Raw genomic sequence first — 23,382 nt, forward strand, 5'->3', positions numbered from 1 at the left:
TTCCGTAAAAACAAAGTTGTAAAAAATACTTTAAATGAAGCTGTAAATCTTTTTTGTAAAAAGAGTAAGTTAAAAAAAAATTACACAAAAACAAAGTTATAAGAAAAAGGGGGCATTTTTGTATACATAAGCAAATTTGCTGCAAAAGTTTGAGGTTGGGTAAAAGTTGTAAATTAGTAAAGTTTGATGGGTCGGGTAGGTAGGACCCGGGTTGACCCGTTGGGGACAAGATGGATAGTTGGGACTTGGAAATAAGGATCAGGTTATTTTAATAATAGTAAAAATAGTACATGTAGCAAACTTTCTTTACATCATTTCAGTTTATTAATCTAATTTATTACAATTTACAATCACAAAATGTAAAATATGCATTATTTATAGTAACTATTATTATTAAAAAATCTCATTAACAACTTAAAATGATATAAAAAATGTTCAAAAAATGCAAAACTTCGCTTATGTATAGATTTCATGTTTGTATAATCTTTTTACCATCTATTAATCAACACTACAATTTTTTTTTAACAAAAATGTATAGTTTTAAATAAATAATCATAAATATGCTAATCATGGATTGTAAAAAGCATACTATTTTAAACTTAACTAGTCGATTTACATATATCATGTTAGTAATGAGTAATGAGTCTAAAACCATTAAGTTAAGATACTACATGTAATAATCAAATCAACATATTAATGCACCCTAAAAGAGCCAAAAACATGATCATGACACCCAAGTTCTTGTTTTACAAGACAAATTGGAAAATAAACTTCAACATCATTATTACCTTTCCAAAAACTCCCAAATCCAAACTCACCATTTCTAGAGAACTCCTCCAACACCTCTTCAACCTCCTCCATACACCCATCGATTCGAGAACTCTCAACTTGATCAACTCGACCTTTCATCATCAAGTCTCTTGGTTTCTGACACCCGACAACTTCTTTTGCGCAACGTGCCACTTTCACCCCCACTACTTTCCCACCATGACGCATTTGGTCCGCAAACTTTCTCTTGATGTATCGTATTGTTCTCTTGAGCAATTTGGTGGGAAGCTTTAGCAAGAAGAAAACTAGAAGTTGTAGCATCAAGCATTGACAACAACAAGATAAGACAAGACAATCAGCACCAATCATGTTCCAATCTTGTTGTTCCATGGTTTGAAAATGAAGGAAGGGGAAGAGGAAAAAAGAAATGGAAGAAATGGAGTCATTGCTTTTTGATGAAAATGGGTTCTCTCTTTTCTTGGAAGATGGTGTTAAAAATGGTGGAAACAAAGAGTAGAGTGTAAGCAAACATGTAGTTGTGTGAATGGAATAGTTTGATAGCCTTTGTTTCGTTGCTTCCATTGGTGGGTTACCTCCCGATTTTGGTTGATTTTAGGGCGGATCTTGTCCCCCTTTTTATGGATTATTTTGTTTTATTAACATATAATTTGAATTTATTTACTTAAAATTATTCAACTTGGACTTACATGTGGAGTTATTCATTCTCAAATTTTAGGTACCCACCAAATCTTCATTTCCCCAAAAACAACCACTATCCACATGAACAAATGGCAGCGAAATAACATTAAAAATATATATGTTTTTTTTTTTTTGAACAGTTTAAAATGTATTTTCAAAACATTAAAGACGCTCGTGGAAAATAAAGTCCCAATGTTCTACAAATTGACCAAAGTTTAGAAAAACGTTACAAAAGGAATATCTACTAAAATATCATAACATAATCAATAAGCAAACCACTACAAACATTGTTGCCTTATAAAATCAACAACATTCTTAAACATCATCACTTGATAATTTGTCATAAATACATTTCAAAATACATAGTTTGTACTTGGGAAGCCTAGTCAATAAAAAGTAGATTTAAAAGTACACGTCATAAAAAAATTGTTCTATAAATCAATAAGGTAAAAGTACGTTTTTTTATATAGTTTTCCCTGATATTAAAACCGCTAACAAAATTATAACCTCTTAATAATTACATCAAAACTGTTAAGTCACTAAAGCAATAAAATGATAAAAAAAAATACAAATGCTATTAAAGAAAAAAACTGCACTTATAATAAATTAACGAAAAGAATGGGATCAGGGTAAAGTAACCCTACACATGTTTACTTACAGGACTCAAGAATGTGCAGCTTTAAAAAGAAATAAATAAGCATACTATACACTATCTTGACTATGGAGCCTACATACAGAACCCTAACCATGGCTGGTGAAAATTGAAAAGTATAAAAAAAAAAAAAGTCTCAGTTTTTACTTTTTACCTTTCGTTACTACCATTAGGGCCAACACTACCTTGAGTAAAAAAATCTGTGCTGTAATTTTGACTTCCAAATGCCATTCTGTTAAAAAGTCTTATCTCTGCGGATTGTTGTGCAGAGTTAAATATTTCACTTTCTCCAACTCGCATTCCGTTGCTTAGATCTTCAGTTTCCATGCTCTCGAATGCTCTCACTATCTGAGAAAATTTAAATGATTTTTCATTTTTTTAATTTATATAAAAATAGTAATTAATGGGGTTTCATTTATTTGTGTATTACTTGTCCCATGCGTGGTCTTTTTGCAGCAGAGTGTCGTACACATGCAGCTGCAGCTTCAATCATGTGAAACATCTCTTTTGCAACATAGTTTGTTCCAAGCTTTGGGTCTACTAATACTTCAAAGTCTTCGGTTTCAAGTGCATGACTAAGCAAAGGTCGAGCCTGTAAAACTTATGAATATTAGTAATATATAAAAAGTTAAAAAATAAATAAATAAATAAATTATCAAATGTTTATTTACCCATTCAACGAGACTTTCGTCTCCTAAAGGTTGAGATGCATCTACGGGTTTTCGCCCTGTGATTAGCTCCAAGAGAACAACCCCAAAGGAATACACGTCAGATTTCTCGGTTAATTTCCCACTTGATGCGTATTCGGGTGCCATGTATCTGGAATTTATTTAACCAAAATTACCATTTTGCCCTTTTGACAAGTAGTTGAACAGTTTAATTGAACTAAATGGCTAAATGCATACCCGAAAGTTCCCATAACGCGTGTTGTTATATGAGTACCTAAATCTGCAGCTAATTTCGCTAGCCCGAAATCAGAAACCTGTCAAGTAAGGAATTTTTAAAAGAAATAAATAAATAAATAACCGATTGTTGAAAACAAAAGTAGATAAAAAAAATTGAAAAGAAAAAGATGTACCCTAGCTTCAAAGTTTTTATCTAGTAGAATATTTGATGATTTGATGTCTCGATGAATAATTCGTGGATGACCTGTACAACAATATAAGATTGAATTTTAACGTATAAAAAAATATAACAAAAAAAAAGAAAAAAAAAAATTTGTTTACTTACAATCTTCATGCAGATAAGCAATACCCCTTGCTGCACCAGATGCAACCTTCACACGAGTTGACCAATCTAAAACCACCTCTGACCCTACAAAAGTGATTAATTCAGAACTTAACTAAATAAGTGAGAAAATGTATGTGGATAATTAGATGAAGGAAAATATACCATGAAGATGAAAATAAAGTGTGTTGTTAGGGACATATTCGTAAACAAGCAATCTGTTGTTTTCAGAGACACAATATCCAACAAGTGAGACTAAATAACGATGATGTATTCGACCAATAATTTCCACCTCAGCAGTGAACTCACGTTCCCCTTGTCCACCTCCAATTTTTAACTCCTTAACTGCTACTTCAGTCCCATCAACCAAACACCCTTTGTATACATAACCAAATCCACCTGACCCTAAAAGATTCTCAATCGAAAATCCATTTGTTGCATTGAAAAGATCTTGGTATGTGAACTTTGGTCTTGAGTTTGTTAATCCACCTGTGTCTGGTGGAGTGTATATGAATTGGTTTGCAGATTGGTTTCCGTTTTCTGATGTGTGGATCTTTAGTAGACCTGAATCTGTCATTATAAATTATAAATATTTTTTCAAATTCGTATATATATTTTAAGAATGTAATGTAGTACCTGATTTAGGTGAATTGGTTGTTGAGGTTGGGAGATTGTAGAGGTCATTGTGTCTGGAAATTTTTTTCTTTCGTTTGATAATACAGCATGAGACTGTTATGATGACTGTGAGGAGGACAAGGGCTAGAACTGCTGAAATACCAATTATACCCCCGGTGCTAATGCCTCCGTTGTTGGATGGGGTGTTGGGACTTGAATCGTTGTTGCTTGGGGTTCCTGGAGGAGAGGGGAGGATTGTTGAAGGTGATGGTGGTGAAGGAGGAGGGGAGGGTGTGTTTGGTGGTGGTGGTGGGGTGGTTGTTACTGGTGGTGGTGGTGGTGAATTTGTAGGAGGTTCAGAGGATGGGGGAGTACGTGGTGGTGGACGTGTAGTTGTTGGTGGTGGGGATGAGGATGCTGGTGGTGGTTGACTGGAAGATGATGGTGGAGGTGACCTTGGTGGTGGAGTAGAAGATGGCAACGGAGGTGAAGTAGTTGGTGGTGGGGGTGAGGGTGAGGGTGGGGATCTAGTGGAAGGTGTACGTGGTGGTGGGGGTGAGGGTGAGGGTGGGGATCTAGTGGAAGGTGTACGTGGTGGTGGTGGTGACCTAGATGGGGGACTAGGTGGTGATGGAGGTGGAGACCTGGTCGGTGGAGGAGAGGTTGTTGAAGGTGGTGGATTGGTCGGTGGAGGAGAGATTGCTGGAGGTGGAGGAGAGGTTGTTGAAGGTGGAGGATTGGTTGGTGGAGGAGAGGTTGTTGAAGGTGGAGGATTGGTCGGTGGAGGAGAGGTTGCTGGAGGTGGAGGAGAGGTTGTTGAAGGTGGAGGAGAGGTTGCTGGAGGTGGAGGAGAAGTTGTTGAAGGTGGAGGATTGGTTGGTGGAGGAGAGGTTGCTGGAGGTGGAGGAGAGGCTGCCGGAGGTAGAGGAGAGGCAGGTGGAGGTGAAGAATTGGTCGGTGGAGTAGGTGAGGATGGCGGTGGACTGGTTGAAACAGGTGGAGGCGCAGACATGGTCGGCGGTGTTGATGGAGGTGGGGAAATAACTGGCGGAGGAGGTGATGTCGGCGGTGGTGATGATGGAGGAGGGGATGACGTTGAAGGAGGTGGGGATTGGGTGGTTGGTGTAGGAGGAGGCGATTGAGACGGTGGGGATGAAGTAGACGGTGGACTAGAGTTAGGTGCTGGCGGCGTCAATGGAGTAACGGTGACTGGTGGAGAGTTTGGCGACGGTGATAAGCTTGCCATTCATAATATCAAAATCAAATACAACACGAAAGCAAGCAACAATAGACAATCTAATCTCTGTAATCAACAAATTTCTCATACATAAATCCGCTCAAATCCCAAAATGTTGAACTCTCTAGGTCTCAAGTTCATCACTTTAAGTCTTGAACGCAAAATACATTCTCAGAGACAAATCATCAAACACCTTCGGTGCAATTAATCTATCTCAGTACAATCAAAGCAACAGGAGAAAAACCCCAGATGAATCTAGAAGAGTTATTACTAGATTTAAGCATCTCGACCACAAAATCAACAGATGACATCTTACCTTTTCCCCTTGTATTTGACGACTTCAAGAGTTTCCTCGAATCATCAACTGTATAAACGCGGTTTCATTGAAGGAAGATCTCAAAATCCAAAACGCTAGTGACAAAATCACTGCGCTACAAGTGTCGAATACTGTCAGGTAAAAAGTGGGAAATATTCTTGATTTTGTTTAGTAATATTAAATTTGGGCGTTTTGCTTGAAATAAACTTCAAGATCAGCAGACGATGGATGATTGCGACTTGCACACGCCAAAATGTCAGCGTCGACTAATCAAAACAACCGTTTTTTGAATAATTAATAATTCATAAAATAGCAAACTTTGAATAGTTCTTCGAGGACCCCCCCGTTAACGTCTTTAAACTCTAATTTTGATGTCTTACTTACATAAAGTCATACGTATAATTTATAACTAATAATGTTTACTTTCAATTTAGGTAATGAAATTGAAAATCATTGATTAATAAGTAAAGTACCTAAAATAACCCGGATGCTTAATAATAAGACATTCAAATTGGAATGTTGATAGATTTTAGATTTTAGACACGCCTTAACTAGTGAACATGATTTATGTCGTAGTCAAAACATCATATCCAATTAGTCAACCTACAAGATAAAAACAAACATTACCATTTTCCGAGAGAGATGTCTTCGAACAACTCCGATAGGTAATTTTTTAAGGTGTTGTTTGTTTTTTCTAAAAAAACCTCTTCTGACAACTTATTGCTACACCGTGCAGCATTTGGTCATTCGCAGTTGTTTGTTTTTTAAAAGACTTCTGACTTAAAAATTGTTGTGCGTATGTTGTGTGGCACAACACTAGATCATCCACTTCAAACATCTTCACATATTACTTTAACTTACTACAGCAGTCTGCAAACGTTAAAAAACAAACAAATTTTTTATTAAATGTTGCAGCCGTTTGGTCTACATCTTCTGTTACAGATGGTTGCAGAGGTGGTCCGCAGACTTCAACATTTTAATTTCGAAAAAACAAACAACACCTAACTCATATCAGAATGTAAAAACAAATGTATGTATGATTTAAATTTGAATTAGGAGCTTTGTTGATGTGAAATTAGTACTTATAGCATTTCTATAGAATAATGTTTAATTATGATCTTCATAGCATGTTGTTAGATGAATGTCAAGGATTTTGTGGTTTGATTTGGTAAATCAATGTGAAATTACTCATGTGGAGGATAAATTTGTTGTTTGAGTCTATTGTTACTATCTCTTTTTTTAATTTCTAGTCTATACATAAGACTAGATGGGAGTTAGTTAGATAGTTATGTGATCTTTATTTGGCTTTCACACTAATGTAATATATTCTCTTTTTTACTAGTTTTCGTTAGTTTTTAATAATATTTAACAAAATCATACCATCAGGTGGGAGGATCTTGTTTTATCCTTAGATAGTTTTTCAAATATCAACAGTTGAAAATCTCATTGGTTCCTTGGTATTAGGTGGTTAAGTGTTTTGGTGCCTTGGGCTTTAGGTAGTACTTAATAAGGTCTTTGGTGGGCACTGTTTGGACTTCGCTTATGTTAGAAATTGGGTAGGGTTTACAGTGGAGATTTGGATACCGTGTAAACATTTTCAAAACTGATATTTCTACTATATGTTCGGGTTATAAGAAACTCAGTCTAGGATAATCCCAAGGCAATACTTACAACTCTAGACATAGAAAACGTAAGCCAATTTGCTAGAAGATTATGAGTTTGTATGAAGAAAACGAGAGTTAAAAAGGTGCCATGGTTTCCCCTCAAGAGAAGAGTTGTTTATATAAGAAACGAGATGTAGGGTTTCATCCTAGGGTTAGTCGTCATGGGTTTCTTTAGAAACAAGTAAAGGGAATCTGAAATTAATGATGAAATCAATGGTTTCCAAAGGGGCACCCCCTGCCCCAACGTGTCGTCGAACCGGCTTTTAGTTTGATCTTATACATGTGTGCACTCCACACACACCCATACATATATTAGAGTACAAATTACAAGGCTCCTTAACTCACATGTAAGTTTCAATTATACAAAATGATCTAGTGACACTAAAATCACCAACAACCTATTTGTTTAAAAAATCACCAACAACCTATTTGTTTAATGTTTGTCCTTACGACATTTTGTGGTTAAGCTTCGTCTTGTCGCTCTATAGTGAGCCTCACATAAACCTTCAAGATTTTAGCTTAAACAAGTACACCATAACATTTATAAGAGAAATAATAGGCATTAATGACGCAACATGAAATTTATCATAATTTTACGAACATGGGCAGAACATTTAGTTAAAAGGTATCTATTTAATTATGAGTAAATTACATTAGGTCCCCAAGTATAGTTGCTTCCTAAATTTTTGGTCCTAAAATGTTTTCTTTTCCAATTTTTGTTAAAAAATTAATGTTCTATAACGATTTTGGCCGATATCCAAATAAAATGACTATATTATCATGTATCATATTTTTTTTCTCACAAAATTTTATTGTTAGTTAATTATGAGTCTTTCAACACCTCCTTCTTCTAACATGCCAATGTTAGCAATCCAAAATCAGATCCAAATAATCATTGTTCTTCGACAGTAGCATAGAACTAACGAGATCTTTGGTACATGAATACAACAACAAAAAGTGATGGCTACAATGGCAAGTGGGAGAAATATGAACAATGGGATTGTTATGACTAAGAGATAGGTATGTATGAAGATAGTCGATAAACGTTATAAATAGCTTCTGTCATGAAATGTAGTTTCCTAGAGGAAGACATTGAATCCATTATTTACGTTTTTCCCGATTTTGTTGAATTTGATCAGTCTTTTAGTTCCTCTGGGAGTACCTTCTAGTACTAAGATCAATCTAAATGAAATTTCTATCCGGTTCTCTTTATCTATAATTAAAAGATTAAAGACGGAGATCTAAAGCTAAATGTCGATGTTGGTTTTTTAATAAAAAAACTCATTGCTAACAAACAACCTTCCCCTCTCTCCATGTCTTATTTTTATCAAGTGGAACTAGTAAATGTCTAAAGCCCTCCTTTATGGGGTTTTTTCAATAGAACTTATACTAGTAAAACGGGTTTCAACTAATGATAAACCAAAAAAATAACCTTCTTACCACTAATATGGTTCATACCGCATTAGCGGAAACCCTTACAGTCATTTAATTCAACCTTTGCATTAAATACAATGTATATTTTTAGTAAAAGCCTAAATTTTTTGTAGTATATTTTCAAATGCAACTGACATTTTTGTCGTATATTTTCGGATGCAACCGAAATTCTCATGTAAAAGTAGCCCAAATCTTGGTAGTTCCTAATCCTTAGTCCACAAGCAGAACAATAGGTTCAGCGAAGAGAAGCATTCATCAACCATCGTCGATTATCAATTTTTATCAGGCAATCAATAAGCGCATATTATCTAATCGCAATAGTCTAACAGGCAACAAAAGAGAAGCATTGGTCGTTCATATTAGGTAATTGATTATTCATATTAATAGCTTTATTAGTTTATAATTGGATGATGAACAATTAAACTTGAATCATTATAGAAACCAGTAATACAAAGCAGAATATTGAACTTGAAGTGTTGAATCATTACCGGTTAATTAGTTTACTATAATTTGGTTAAAATTGAATGTTATTTATTTGATTGACTAATTGAATGTTGAAATCAGAAATCTGATTATATGATTGCATGTTGAAATTCTATTGAATGTTGAAATTGTGATTATTATCGGAAATCTGAAATTGTTTATTTGACTGAATGTTGAAATTCTATTAAATTTCATATTGAAGTCTGATTGAATGGCTTCATGTTGAAAATCCGAATTCTAACTAAATGTTGAATCAAATTATATCATTATAATAGATTATTAGATTTTGAAATCAAATTATCAGATTATGTTTTTTGTATTTAGTTAAATATTGAAAGTTAAAAGTAATAAACTTGTAATGATGAAGTCTAAACAACCATCTGGTAGTCAAAAACGTAAAAATAGAAAACTCGATGAAGAAAAGAGAAATGCCGACGTTGGTGCTTTAGATAAGTTTATCCATAAACAGCTTGTTGAAAATCCTGTTGAAGAGCATGTTGAACACCAAGAAAATGTAGAAGTAGAAATAGAAGAGACAAAAAAGCAAAAGTCTATTATAGAGCTTGTTGATATATGTGATCCAAGAAGGTGGGAAAAACTTAACTATGAGGAGCTTAAACTTTTTGTAACACCGTAAATTTTCAAACAAAATTTTCATTTAAAATTACATTAATCTCATTAGCATAATCACAAAAATCCCAAAAATTATGAAGTTATCAAAAACACATGTTCAAAAATTGTTCATGATATAATCCAGGATCCTCCAAAACATATCTCCAACTCGTGTGTGTACAATCAAGCGGGTGTCTTCCTGTGATTCTGAGAAGTACCTAAAACATATAACATATAACACAGTAAGCACGAAGCTTAGTGAGTTTCCCCAAACTACCACACATATCTCATTAGCCTCTCATGGCTATGCTCAAATAAGACCCTTCGGTCAATGTGTCTCAGTGGGACCCTCCAGTCGCATAACTCGGGTGGACCCTTCGGTCCTAACTCAGTAAGCTCAGAATAATACATAGCATAAATCACAAAGACCTAATGCAGGATATCACAATACTCAATATAAGCACTTAAGACCCTCCGGTCACACAAAGATTACCACTTTAGGTAAGTATAGCGAGAAGACTCACCTCATAAGCAAGCAAGCTGTAACATCCGTAAAAATCATACCAAATTTAAACTTTTTCAAAACATTTCAAAACCATCAATCATTACAAAACTTGTTTTCAAAATAGTATAATATCAGAGTATCCCAGAAACAAGTCTTAAACATGAGGAGTTGTTCGATCACACCTTTACCTTCCTGCGATCGTCTCATGTACCTGAAACAAAAACTGAAACTGTAAGCCCAAAGCTTAGTAAGTCCCCTCAAATACCGACACACTATAAATAAAACATATACAAATAACAGCATGTACTGGGTCTACAGCTTACAGACTGGATTACCCTTGACCCACAGTGTATGTCTAGATTACCTTCCTGGGCTCACAACTCACATCTGGATTGCCTCCGAGCCCACAGTACGAGTCTGGTATGCTATCCCCAGCCCTCAGCTTGTATCTGGAATGCTCCCGAGCCCACGGTACGAGTCTGGCATGCCCTACCTGACCCTCAGCTAGTATCTGGAATGCTTCCGAGTCCTTAGTATGAGTCTGGCATGCCCCGCCCGGCCCTCATCTCATATCTGGAATACTCTATGGTTTGTTGGCTACCGCACAGAGTAGTATAACCTTAACCCAACCCACATAATATGTCGACATAAAACATAACGAATGCACATACAGATAATCAGGTAAAAACACAACTAATCCTAAAGATCTACCAAACTGGCATAGCAACTAACATGTATAACTAACTCATACTCAACATAATACCAATTGCTAGGATATCATATCCAATGGGCTATCATTGGTACCTTCGACCCCTTAGTATAGTGAGGATAACTCACCTCTCAACTACTATCGAAGTGATAATCTCAAACTCTCGAACCACGGCCACAAACTCCACCACCTATATTTACCATAAGACCATTTCCATAAATTTATAATCTACCAAAATACCCCATAAGTCAACTAATCAACCCTTGGTCAAAGTCCAAGTCAATGGTCAAGGTCAACAGTTCATGTTGACCCGACTCATCGAGTGCAGTTCACCGATTCGTCGAGTCCTTCCAGAACTCGAGAAGCCATGAAATTCCCAGTTGACTCGTCGAGTTTCCCTGCAACTCGTCGAGTTCATGCATGTCCAAATGTCAGGAAAACCCTAGTTGACTAGCCGAGTCATCCTACTGACTCGCCGAGTCCATGCAGAAATCTTTGCACGACAATCTTCATTGAACTCACCGAGTTGGCCATGCAACGCGTCAAGTCCTTGTAGTCCTTTCTCCATTCAGGTTCTTTTTAAGCCACTCCAAATCTCTATATTGCAGATCAAGCTTCCCAAGGCATGTTTATCACGTAAAGTTGCAAACTTTACGTGCATGCAAGGCTCTAAAGGCTTAGAATGTCAAATCCAAGCTTATAATGGGGTTTAACTCAAAAGGGAAGCTTCATACTACTAAAGATGGAGACTTTACAGCTATAAAGACCAAGATAAGCTCAAATCTGAAATTGCAACTTCAGATCCTAGCTCACACTCGAAAATGGTTAATACATATACTAGAATAGCCCTAATCTTAAACATAAAGAGATCTAGAAAGAGAGAAGGTCAAGGTAATGACTTGTTACCCTCAAACTGATGCCAATAAGCAGAAGAGTCAGATCCACTAGCTCCTCTTACACTACTCCTCTTATACTTCAAGTCTTCTTGTTGCAAATCACCTTCCAAGCTTGAAAATCACACAAGAATGAAGTGCACACACGAATTAGGGTTTTTGGACTCACAAGTGGCTGTAAGTGGAGACTAAGGGGGCAAAGGATGCTTTAAATAGGGTATAAAACCCCAAAAATTAGGGTTTCATCCTTCAGCTCCAACTTGTTGAGTTGGTCACTTAAACATGTAGCCAAAATGTTCCTACTCGACGAGTCAGGGCATCCAACTCATCGAGTAGACCTTTCAATATGGAAAATAAAGCTGTAAAATTAATACTTGAGAGTCGAGGCGTTACACAAGTAAATAATCTCGTACACAAATCTCCGAACTAGCCTCTGCCTAACACATATGACAATTATCTCTAATTAACACTTAGTCACAACTCTAATTAAACTAAGTTATTCTCTCTCTCAAGTCTTGGAATGGGTAAAAGACCATTTTACCCCTCCATGGTCCCCATAATCCCTATCTTGACCAAAGCCCTAAAGTCAACAGAAGTCAACTCTTGAGTCAACAGTCCATGTTGACCCGACTAGCCGAGTGCATCTATGTGACTCGTCGAGTTCCCATTGCTCCTTCAGAAATGTCGCGAAAACCCAACTTAACTCATCGAGTTGTCTCGTCAACTCGTCGAGTTACCTGTTTCTAGACTCTTCGGGGAAAACCCTTGCCGACTCGCCGAGTCAACTCATTGACTCGACAAGTCCATTCAGTCTGTTTTCTCATTTAGATGTTTTAAGGCAGATCTACGACCCCAAACTCCAGATCTATCCTCCAAAGGCTCGAATGTCACATAAAGTTGTGGGTTTTTATGTTCATGCATGGCATATTAGGCTCATAATGTCAATACAAACTCCAACAAGGGTTAGATGCACAAAAGTTAGTCTCTAGCTCAATAAAGCTTGGATCTTTGGGCTCTTAAGTCCTCCTACAGTCCAGATCTGAGGTTTTAGCCTCATGATATGATCAAATAACTCATTGTCTCAAGATAGATGGGAGAAAACCCTAAAAACCTCCCTAAACTAGGATCTCACAATGGAAAGGTCAAGATAGAAGCTTTTTAACTTTGCACTGAAGCTAATCACTAAAGAACTCTAGATCTACGACCCTTCCTTGATCAAACACGCCAAGCTCTCCAAATCTCCTTCCAAAGTTGCACACAACCACTCAATTTAGCCTCTCTCTCTTACAAGTCAATATGATCAATTAAGGTTTCACACACGAAAGTTAAATGGTCGGTGAGGCGGAAATGAGGGATTGAGGCCCTTTAAATAGGACACAAACCCGGAAGATTAGGGTTTCCACTCACATCACCAACTCGCCAAGTTGGTCTCCCCGACTCGTCGAGTAGGTTGTAAAATCTACGTGGTCCAAATGTCTCTACTCGACGAGTTGGGGCACCCACTTGTCGAGTTGGTCAATTTACTCATAAATATTTAATATATAAAAATATTATACCTGGAAGTCGGGATGTTACAATTCTCCCCCAATAGAATCAGACTTAGCCCTCGAAGTCATGCTCTGGAAATAACTCTAGATACTGCTCGTGCATCTCGGACTTTGGCTCCCAAGTCCACTCGGATCCCTTCCGATGTGGGCATTGGACCTGAACCAGGGGCACCTCTTTATTCCTCTAAACCTTCACTTTCCGATCCAAGATCGCTATCGGCCTCTCAATATAATTAAGGCTCGCATCCACCTGAATGTCCTCTAATGGTACTACCGCCGTCTCATAGGCTACACGCTTCCTCAACTGAGACACGTGGAAGGTGTTATGAATCTGACTCACCTCTGCAGGTAGCTCCAACCGATAAGCTACCTTACCTACTCTGGCGGTCACTCTGAAAGGAACAATGTATCTAGGGCCCAGCTTGCCCCGTTTCCTGAATCGGATCACCCCTTTTCCACGGGGATACGTTCAGGAAGATAAAATCTCCGACCTGGAACTCTAGTTCATATCATCGTCGGTCTATGTAACTCTTCTAGCGACTCTAGAATGGCCCATTATTGGCTTACGGTGGTGGTTGTGGTCCTAACCCATTTTATCCAAGCATCCGAAAACGAATCAAACACAAACAAGGCACAACACCACCCAACACGCTGACTGGTGACAGCAGCCACCACCTCACGGTGGTGGTTTTGAGTTTTTCTTATTATTATTCTGACAGGATTACAATTTTACAATGCAAAGTATCAATTAAACACACACATTCGCTAAGATAAACATACATACACACACACTCACTAAGATAAACACACACACACAGTGGTACATGGTGGCAGCCACCACCTCATAGTGGTGGTCGTGGCTGTTTTTGTGAGTTCTAGCTAAACGAAGCCTCATACAATACACACAGAGAACACATACACGAACACTCAACATCGACAGCAGCGGCAAGAAAGCGAGCAGCAGTAACATCGTCGACGACAGCCACCATGGCCGGTAGTCGTGGTGGTTTTGCTCGGGTTCTTCCGGCCAAACGAGCACCCATCTATGAAGTACACACTTATGATCTCAGCCACCCTCATGGCGGCTTCTGGCAGTCGAAACAATAACATCAACTAAATAGCAGCTCTTCATCTTCTATTATGGTGGTTGCGCCTCCACCGGAAAAATGACCACAACGAGTATGGTTCCCGGTTCGCCCATTATTCCCTTGTCAGTCTTCGGTATCTCCGGTCATGGTAGATGTCATCGGCGGTCTTGGTTGGTCGAAACAGCAAGCGAGTCGGGTGTGAAGGATGATTGCGGCCGGACGATGGAGGAGGGAGACTGGTGGCTGGTGTGGAGTGATTAGGGTTAGAGTTTACGTGTGGGTTATGATGAATATATATGGGACTAACAGGGGTGACGAGTTCACCCACGTCCATCCTCAAACATTTGTATCTTTTACGCGTTTAGTCCCTCTCCATAAGAAATCTTTTCAACTGAAGCACATAATTTACCCTTTTGGCCCCAACCTGTCACACCCTCGAACCAGATGGCGGAAGTGTCCGAGGGATCGTGTGACTATCAATTGAAATATCATCAAAATGAATATACATGAAGCATAACATAAACATCACCATGCATTACATAATACAACCGTCATTGTTCACATCAAGTACATCGTTTAACGTTACATATTTCAAAACATAAATTGAACGATAGTCAACATTACACAAAAGAAATTTCCAAACACACTTGGTGCTTCTTTCGCTTAACGGATACCTGAGAATACAAGTTATTTTGAAAATGGTCAACATATATAATGTTGGTGAGTTCATAAGCATGTTTGATTGAAAGATTTTTGTAATGTTTGTATAACCCAAAAAACCCGATATTTTCTGTAAATTGTATGAAAATGATGTAATGACCGAGTATAAATGTATGTGTGATTTCCATTGTAAAAACATGTATAAGTAAGCAATTCAAAATTTTCCTTGTATTGTATCTGTTGTAAGTAGAAGGTAATGAATAATAGTATTTCCCCAAAAATCCGATATTTTCTGATTTATAAAAGTGGTGTAATCCTTGTATTATTGTATGAATTGTTTCGTATTAGTATGATTTAAGCACTTTGATTCCCATAATGTATTGATGGTAATGAATCTCTATGTGAGTCGTTATAACCATGCATAATAATGACTAATTCGCCTGTCTTGGCATTTTCCAAGCACCAATTTTGATCAAGATTTTGTCACTCTAGACTGGCCTAGTCTAACTGTAGCGAACAACTCATGTGTGGGGAGTCACCCTTGTATAGATCTATACATAAACTCTTGCTCTATGTCCAGGAAACTCTGATTATAACTACACGCTATGGCCATACACTCAATGGTGTCAACCAATATGTTTCACTAGATCCCAATTATTACTGCATGAATATGTATAACGTTATATGTATTTAGACTTACAAACACTGGATGATACATGAAGGTGATAGGCTAAAGCCCAGCAAACATGAAAAAAAAAAGACAACGGTGGCCCATTAGACATGTAAGTTATTTCAAGGCTTGTTAGATATGCAAAATGACACTTAAGGCCCACTAAGCATATGATGAATAGTTCAGGTCCAATTATCATGTAAATGGACCGCTAAGACCCAATGAACACGTAAAGGATAATTTAGGCCTGATAGGCATGTAATTGGGTCACTAAGGCCCAATAGACATGTAATGAATATATTGGGCCCAATAAACATGCAAATGCATCACGAAAGCCCAATAAGCATGCTTAGGGATTACTAAGCCCGATAGTCGTATCGTTGTTGTATTTCATATGTTTATGATGTTTTTACTCAAAACCTTTACTCAAAATGTTATAAAAGTCTAAGGTTTGGTTATAACAATAACTATATTTTACTAAAAAAAATAACTCTTAACTTATAGAAGTTTATATCTTTGGTCCAAATGTTTATTATTTGACAATTTGGTCCGAAATACATACTTGATAATTTCAACCCCTTGCTTCCAAAAAAATTCATTTTCAACCCTTATTTGAATAAAATGACATTTTGGACCTTCTTGGGGAAGAATAACATTTTTAGCCCATTAAATCATTAAACTTAGCATTATCGGCCCAATTGTAAATTAGATTACTATTTCAGCCCAAAATACAATCATTGACATTTCCAGCCCTTATTTGATAAAAGTTAACATTTTTGACCCATATCCGTAAATTTTACATTTTTGGCCCAATTTTCGAAAACTTTGCATTTTTAGCCTAATTTAGAAATCAGTATCATTTTTAACCCTTATTTTGGTTTATTTATGTTTTTGGCTCTAGATTTTGATTAAATAACATTTTTAATCCCTAAAATTCAAATTTTTCGTAATTCGGGCCCAAAAACCGTAAGGCCCAAAATTTAAGCCCATTATGCTAAAATTTACATCTTTGGTCCTTTAAAAAGGGTGATTATCATAAAAACCCAATTTTATGCAAATATGACCTTTTTGATCCTTATAAAAACCGAAAATGTCACAATTTTTCCTCATCCATTGTTTGTTTGTCAAAAATGATCCTTAAATAAGATTTTTGTTTTGTTTTGCACATATTGGACATGTAAAACACTTTTGTCTTTGTAGTATGATGTATAAAGTGTTTTAGTTTATGGATTCTACCCATTATTATTAAAGATCTCGAGATTTGTCAAGATCTAACACATATTCACCACATAATTTAAGAAATCACACATAACATGCATAAAACACATAGATCTACACATTTTACCTGTATTCTCCCCCAAAATCATATAAAAACCAAAAAAACAAGGGGTATGAACTCGCTTTTGCTTAGATATTTCATTTTTGAAGAAGAAATGGAAGAAGATGATGTGATTTTCGGTTCTAACTAGCTCCTTGAGTAGATCTTGAGCCTTAAGATGTTCTAAGAACCTTATTTATGAAAACAAGAGTGTAAGAGGAGTAAAGGTGTTTAAAGATGAAGTAATACACTTAAGTTTGCAAGCCTTACCACAATGGGTGAGTTTTTGATGAAGTAATCCTTTTGGAAACACCTTAAGGCCTCGAAATTTAAAGGACAATGGAGAAGTTCTTGAGATATTAGAGAGAGTTTGAAAGGAAAATTTTAAAGACGTGTGTGTGCATCTGTTGTTGTTCTCCGCCGAGAAGGATAAAGAGAGGAGAGAGGATGTGATGGATACATAGATGCATGAGATTTATAGATTACTTAAAGGTTAATTTGCATGGAAGACCACCATGCAAATGTGATGTGTCAATTCCAAGTTAATTCTTTTTTTTTTTACACTCATATATATATATATATATATATATATATATATATATATATATATATATATGCATTGGGCCGAGATTTTTGGGTTGAGAGGGATAAGAATGAGATAGATTGGGCCCATTCTAGACTTAGCTCAAACGTTTGGAGCCCAATAACAATTTTTGGCCCATTGGGCCCTTGTGAGTATTCACGACCCACATATGATATAAAAGAATGAGTTTATGGCCCAACAAGGCCCATTAAAGGTAAACTAATCCATTTTAAACCCATATGGTCCAAAATGTTAAGTTTTATGAATGCGGGTCCATTTAGAGCCCATTTAAGGGTTCCAAGCCCAAGATAGTCTAATTGAGTTCTGACGGGTCCATTAGGCCCAATAAGAAAATCCTAGTCCATAATGAACTTGAACCGGAATTTTTATGGTATTCAATTCCCAACTGAGTTTTTGAAACGTTCTGTATAGAGTTTTGATCTTTACTTGGTGATTCCGAACTAAATTTGTTGTTATAGAATAAACATAGTGTATAATATCAAGTTAGAGTTACATGTATCATGATAGTTGATGTTTACAAGGGTCCATAACTTCCTAGCTGAATTGCTAGTTGTGACATCATCCCCCCGTTGGAGGGAATTTCGTCCCGAAATTCTTTGTAAAGTTAGGTTTATGAATGCGAGAATAAGTGAGGATATTTCTGCTTCATTTGGTCTTCACGTTCCCTTGTGAATTTCGGTATGTGCTTTGCATTCCATCGAATCTTAACAATCAGAATGCGACTTTGTTTAGTACGCTACACTTCTTATCCATGATTTCAACTAGTTCTTCAATGAACAGGAGATTCTCGTTGATTTCGATTTTTTCCAAAGGAATGACAAAAGTTTCCTAGGACAGGCACTTTTTCAAATTGGCAACATGGAACATGGGGGTGTACGCTGCTGAGCTCTGCAAGTAGCTTCACCCTATAAGCCACTGGACCGATTCGGGTAAGAATCTCGAATGGTCCAATGTATCGCGAGTTTAGTTTCCCCTGTTTCCAGAAACGAATCATCCATTTCTAGGGAGAGACTTTCAGTAGCACTTGATCCCCGTCTTAGAATTCTAAGGGCTTCCGCTGCTTGTCAGCATAGCTCTTATGTCGGTCTGGTGTAATGGTTCGCTTACACTGTTTTCTGGTTTCAATGCATCCAACTGGGATTCCTTGATTTGCGAGGTTAGGTGGGATTGAATGGTTATCGAGAGAGTTTTCACGCGTCGACTCGAATATTCCTTTCGACTCAGGGCGTCGGTACCACATTAGCCTTGCCCAGGTGGTACCTGATCTCACACTCGTAATCATTTAGCAACTCAACCCATCTCTGATGCCTCATATTTAGTTCTTTCTGATTCAGAATGTGTTAGATGCTTTTGTGGTCGGTGAAGATGGTGCACTGTGTACCATAAAGGTAATGCCTCCAAATCTTCAATGCGAAGACCACAACTCCCAACTCGAGATCATAAGTGGTGTAATTCACTTCATGCATCTTCAGTTGTCTGGATGCTTAAGCGATCACCTTTTCCCGTTGCATAAGTACGCAGCCTAAACCTTGATTCGAAGTATCACAGTAGGCTATGAAGTCTTTGGTTCCCTCTGGTAAGGATAGTACTGGTGCACTACAGAGGTCTTGATTCAGGGTTTGGAAAGAAATTTCTTGTTTTTTTAGTCCAGTTGAAAGCCATGCCTTTTTGTTTTAGTGTGGTGAGGGGTTTGGCTATCTTGGAAATTTTTTGAATAAATCTACGATAATAGCCTGCGAGACCCAAGAACTAACGAATTTCTGTTGGTGTTGTCGGGATCGCTCAGATTTCGATTGCTTTGATCTTGGAAGGATCTACATGAATCCCATCCTTGCTGACAAGATGACCCAAGAAATTTACACTACGAAGCCAAAAATCACACTTGCAGAGTTTCGCATATAACTTGTCAGCTCATAGGGTCTCTAAGATCTATCGAAGATGTTGACTATGGTCTTCTTCGCTTCGAGAATATACAAGAATACCATCGATGAAAACGATTATGAAGTTATCAAGGAATGGGCGGCAGACTCGATTCATTAGGTCCATAAATGCGGCGGGGACATTTGTTAGACCAAAGGACATCACGACAAATTCGTAATGTCCGTACCATGTTCGAAAGATGGTTTTTAGGATATCCTCCTCATGGAATCGGAGTTGGTGATAACCAGATCTTAGATCTATCATGGATAAATAACTAGCTCCTTGAAGCTGGTCAAATAGATCATCGATTCGTGGAAGCGGATAATGATTATTGATAGTAAGCTTATTTAGTTCTCTATTATCGATACACATCCTAAAGGATCTGTCTTTCTCTTTAACAAAAAGGACCGGGGCTTCTCCATGGCGAGAAGTTGGGCCTAATGAATCCCTTATTTAGGAGCTCGCTTAGTTGGCTTGATAGTTTCTGCATTTCCACGGGAGCCAACCTATAGGATGATTTGGCAATGGAGTGGCTCCTGGTACAAGTTCAATTCAAAATTCGACCTGTCTATTAGGGGGTATTCCAGAAATATCCTTGGGAAATACGCCTTGGAAAGTCGCACGCCACTGGGATGTCTCGAATGTTTATTTCTTCTTTGGACTTATCTACAATGTGAGCAAGGAACGTGTAGTTCCTCTAGTGTAGGCACTTCTGTGCCTTGATGCACGAGATAGGATGAAGGTTGGCACCAGGTTTATCTCCATAAATTATTATGGTTTCATGATTGGGGAGGTGAAGGCGAACGACTTTCTTGCGACACATAATATTAGCATGATGGGGCTTAACCAATTCATGCCTATGATCACATCAAAATTCCTAATGTTTACTGGCATCAAATTTATTTGGAAAGAGTGGTTGTTTAGTGTTAACATGCACCTTACATTGATATCTTTAGTTGATTTCGTTTTTCCCTTAGCCATTTCCACCGTGAAGGCTTCGTTGAGCTTCCAGGGTTGTTGATTTAGTAAAGGTTTGAATTTGTTTCTAACAAAGCATTGCTCAATTTCACTATCGAATGAGATGCATGCGTTTATGTTGTTAAGTAGGAACGTACCTGTAACAACCGTCAGGTCTTGAATTGTCTCTCATTGACCCACAGTCAGGACTCTTCCTGATCCTTCTGCCCCCTGGTTTTTGGCTTTAGGGCAGTTGCGTCTGAAATGATTGGTTCTTCCACATCTGTAACAAGTGTGACTAACCACAGCGTTATTGTTGTTGTTGCTTAGCTGCTGGTTTTGTTGGGGATGCGTCCTACAGTATCTTGTGGTATGCCTCTTTTGGTTCCAACATATGTAATGCCTCTCCCTACATTTTCCATGATGATGGAGATTGCATTTGATGCATTTTGGAAGACTTCCATCATACGGTCTTGCTGGTGTGGGTGTAGTAGGTGTCATGGTTGCAAAGACATCAACGACATGTCGTCTCTTCGAGGACCCTTTTTCTTAATTTTCCGACTCTTGCTTCCTACTCTGAGGTTTGGGGTTAGGAGTGCCTTGATAAGTTGTCACTTGTTGGTAGTTAATTTGGTTGGAGTTGTCAATGAAATTTTCCCCTTTGTTGATGTTGTTTGCGTTGAGTTGTGCCATGGCAACGGTTACGGTAGCTGTTACCACAACTTGGAATGTAGCAGAGTCCATCTGCAGGATTGGTGTTTCACGAGCGTGCTTGTTAGCTCTATGGAATAACATCCATTTTCCGCATGATGATAAGATGGATCGTACGTAATAATGGTCATTTCTGATGGTACTCATTAACCTTCGCGTTTTGTTGTGATTCATAATGTTTCAATCTACATCCCTATGATGTATTTATGATAGTAAGTAATCATAGATTTGGCATGAATTTTTAAGTTTTATTCATAGAGTTCATAGATTATTTTGGTTTTGAGGTTCTTGAGTATCTAGCGGTTTCGATGGTTGGTTTGTGCACATAAGCAAAACCCCTTATTAAAACACATAGCCTTTATACTAGAAATAGCCATTTTAATACAAGAAAATTTGCTTGAAAGGCATACAATACATTGGAAAATGTATGATCCGACAACATTACGACATAATGTCAATAGTACGTAGGGTAGTACGCATAGAAGAAACACAATACTAGTAGGAGATACGGCTCGTTCTACATATTCTGATACCTATAATAGAAAGTAGTAGAGCAAGTCCCATCAGTAGTGACAACGATGACACTCAATCGTCGAGTTGACGTATCAGAAGTTCAGCCAATTCATTCGCCTCTTGGGTGATAACCTCTTCCCTTTACTCGACTCGTACAGCCCTAGCTTCGGCTGCAAAGAGTTGACGCTTGAGATTGGTTATATCTTCCTCAAGAGAGTGTATATGGTCTGTATCACTCTTCTGAATCGTGCGTTGATCTGATGGGGCTTTCGATAGGTGGGGTTCACTGTGTGTCTCCTCAACATGCTTTCCTTCATCTAACTCCAAGTCAGATTTTCCATATTCGTAATTAGTTACCACATACTCTTTCGGTTCCACTTCGGGTCCCACCTCCTGACCCATGGCAGGGCCTCCTTTAGGGTTTTCTTCAGGCTCCTCCTCCGGTTCTTCCATCCGCCCATTATTTCCTTGGTTGGGGAAATAAGGATCTTCGGGGTGATGAAATTCGTCCATGACGTCTACACGAAAATGATGAATGCTAAATCACACTTGGATTACTCTTATGGTAATTTAATTATTTATGTTTGGGTTTATAAACTCCTCTTTGGGTATTCTAAAAGGGTAAGTTTTTTTTGTTGCATTATCCATCATAATCACTCCCGAGCACATCTCAGTCATACTTTTGATGAATGTAGTTGATTAGGCTACATTCACCCCTAATACGGCTAGATAACTGTCCGGGCACAACTGGAATGTTCAAATCCTCCAAAAACTTGTATTAAATATTATTATGTTATTATCCTAATATGCGCACACAAGTATGGAAATTTTATTTTGTTCAGAGTTATTTAGTCCTGCTGTGTTTATAGTTGCATATCATGTATGGTTAGATATGCTAGTTCACTATAAACAATGCTCTAATACCAACCCGTCACACCCTCGAACTGGACGGCGGAAACGTCTGAGGGCTCGTGTGACTATTAATTGAAATATCATCATAATGAATATACATGAAGCATAACATAAACATCACCATGCATTACATAATACAACCGTCATTGTTCACATCAAGTACATTGTTTAACGTTACATATTTCAAGACATAAATTGCATGATATTCAACATTACACAAAAGAAATTTCCAAAACACACTTGGTGCTTCTTCCGCTTAACGGCTACCTGAGAATACAATTTATTTTGAAAATGGTCAACACATATAACGTTGGTAAGTTCATAAGCATGTTAGATTGAAAGATTTTTGTAATGTTTGTATAACCTAGAAAATCCGATATTTTCTGTAAATTGTATGAAAATGATGTAATGGCCGAGTATAAATATATGTGTGATTTCCATTGTAAAAACATGTATAGTAATCAATTCAAAATTTTCCTTCTATTGTATCTGTTGTAAGTAGAAGGTAATGAATAATAGTATTTCCTCAGAAAATCCAATATTTTCTGATTTATAAAAGTGGTGTAATATTTGTATTAATGTATGAACTGTTTCGTATTAATATGATTTAAGCACTTTGATTCCCATAATGTATCGATGGTAATAGATCTCTATGTGAGTCGTTATAA

At 37.4% G+C, this 23,382-nt stretch overlaps 2 protein-coding genes across 3 annotated transcripts; both read right to left on the reverse strand.

The window, feature by feature from the left end:
• Window positions 1-672: 672 nt before the first annotated feature.
• On the reverse strand, window positions 673-1,915 carry LOC145036638 (uncharacterized). The gene has a single exon (XM_078985098.1). The coding sequence runs from the start codon at window positions 1,348-1,350 to the stop codon at window positions 694-696; it is 657 nt and encodes a 218-aa protein (XP_078841224.1). The 5' UTR covers window positions 1,351-1,915; the 3' UTR covers window positions 673-693.
• A 129-nt stretch (window positions 1,916-2,044) lies between these two features.
• On the reverse strand, window positions 2,045-5,700 carry PERK10 (proline-rich extensin-like receptor kinase 10). Of its 2 annotated transcripts, XM_078985097.1 has the most exons (9): window positions 4,784-5,700; window positions 3,983-4,741; window positions 3,512-3,916; window positions 3,350-3,433; window positions 3,198-3,268; window positions 3,025-3,101; window positions 2,791-2,938; window positions 2,550-2,711; window positions 2,045-2,467 (listed from the first exon to the last, which is right to left on the reverse strand). In XM_078985097.1, the coding sequence occupies exons 1-9, from the start codon at window positions 5,205-5,207 to the stop codon at window positions 2,270-2,272; spliced, it is 2,328 nt and encodes a 775-aa protein (XP_078841223.1). In that variant the 5' UTR covers window positions 5,208-5,700; the 3' UTR covers window positions 2,045-2,269. The 2 variants fall into 2 exon arrangements, with proteins under 2 accessions (XP_078841223.1, XP_078841222.1); XM_078985096.1 differs by having other exon boundaries at window positions 3,983-5,700.
• Between the last annotated feature and the right edge of the window lie 17,682 nt (window positions 5,701-23,382).

The sequence above is a fragment of the Lactuca saligna genome, chromosome 3 (genome assembly GCF_052625555.1).
Source record: "Lactuca saligna cultivar CGN05327 chromosome 3, ASM5262555v1, whole genome shotgun sequence".
Taxonomy (NCBI): Eukaryota; Viridiplantae; Streptophyta; class Magnoliopsida; order Asterales; family Asteraceae; genus Lactuca; species Lactuca saligna.

Bases quoted from the DNA above. Each gene is read 5' to 3' on its own strand.
- LOC145036638 (XM_078985098.1), bottom strand. From the start codon at position 1,350: ATGGAAGCAACGAAACAAAGGCTATCAAACTATTCCATTCACACAACT.
- PERK10 (XM_078985096.1), bottom strand. From the start codon at position 5,207: ATGGCAAGCTTATCACCGTCGCCAAACTCTCCACCAGTCACCGTTACT. The intron at 3,269-3,349 runs GTAAGTAAACAA...ATTGTTGTACAG, and splicing joins TGCTTATCTGCATGAAGATT to GTCATCCACGAATTATTCAT. The intron at 2,939-3,024 runs GTATGCATTTAG...AATAAATTCCAG, and splicing joins CGCGTTATGGGAACTTTCGG to ATACATGGCACCCGAATACG.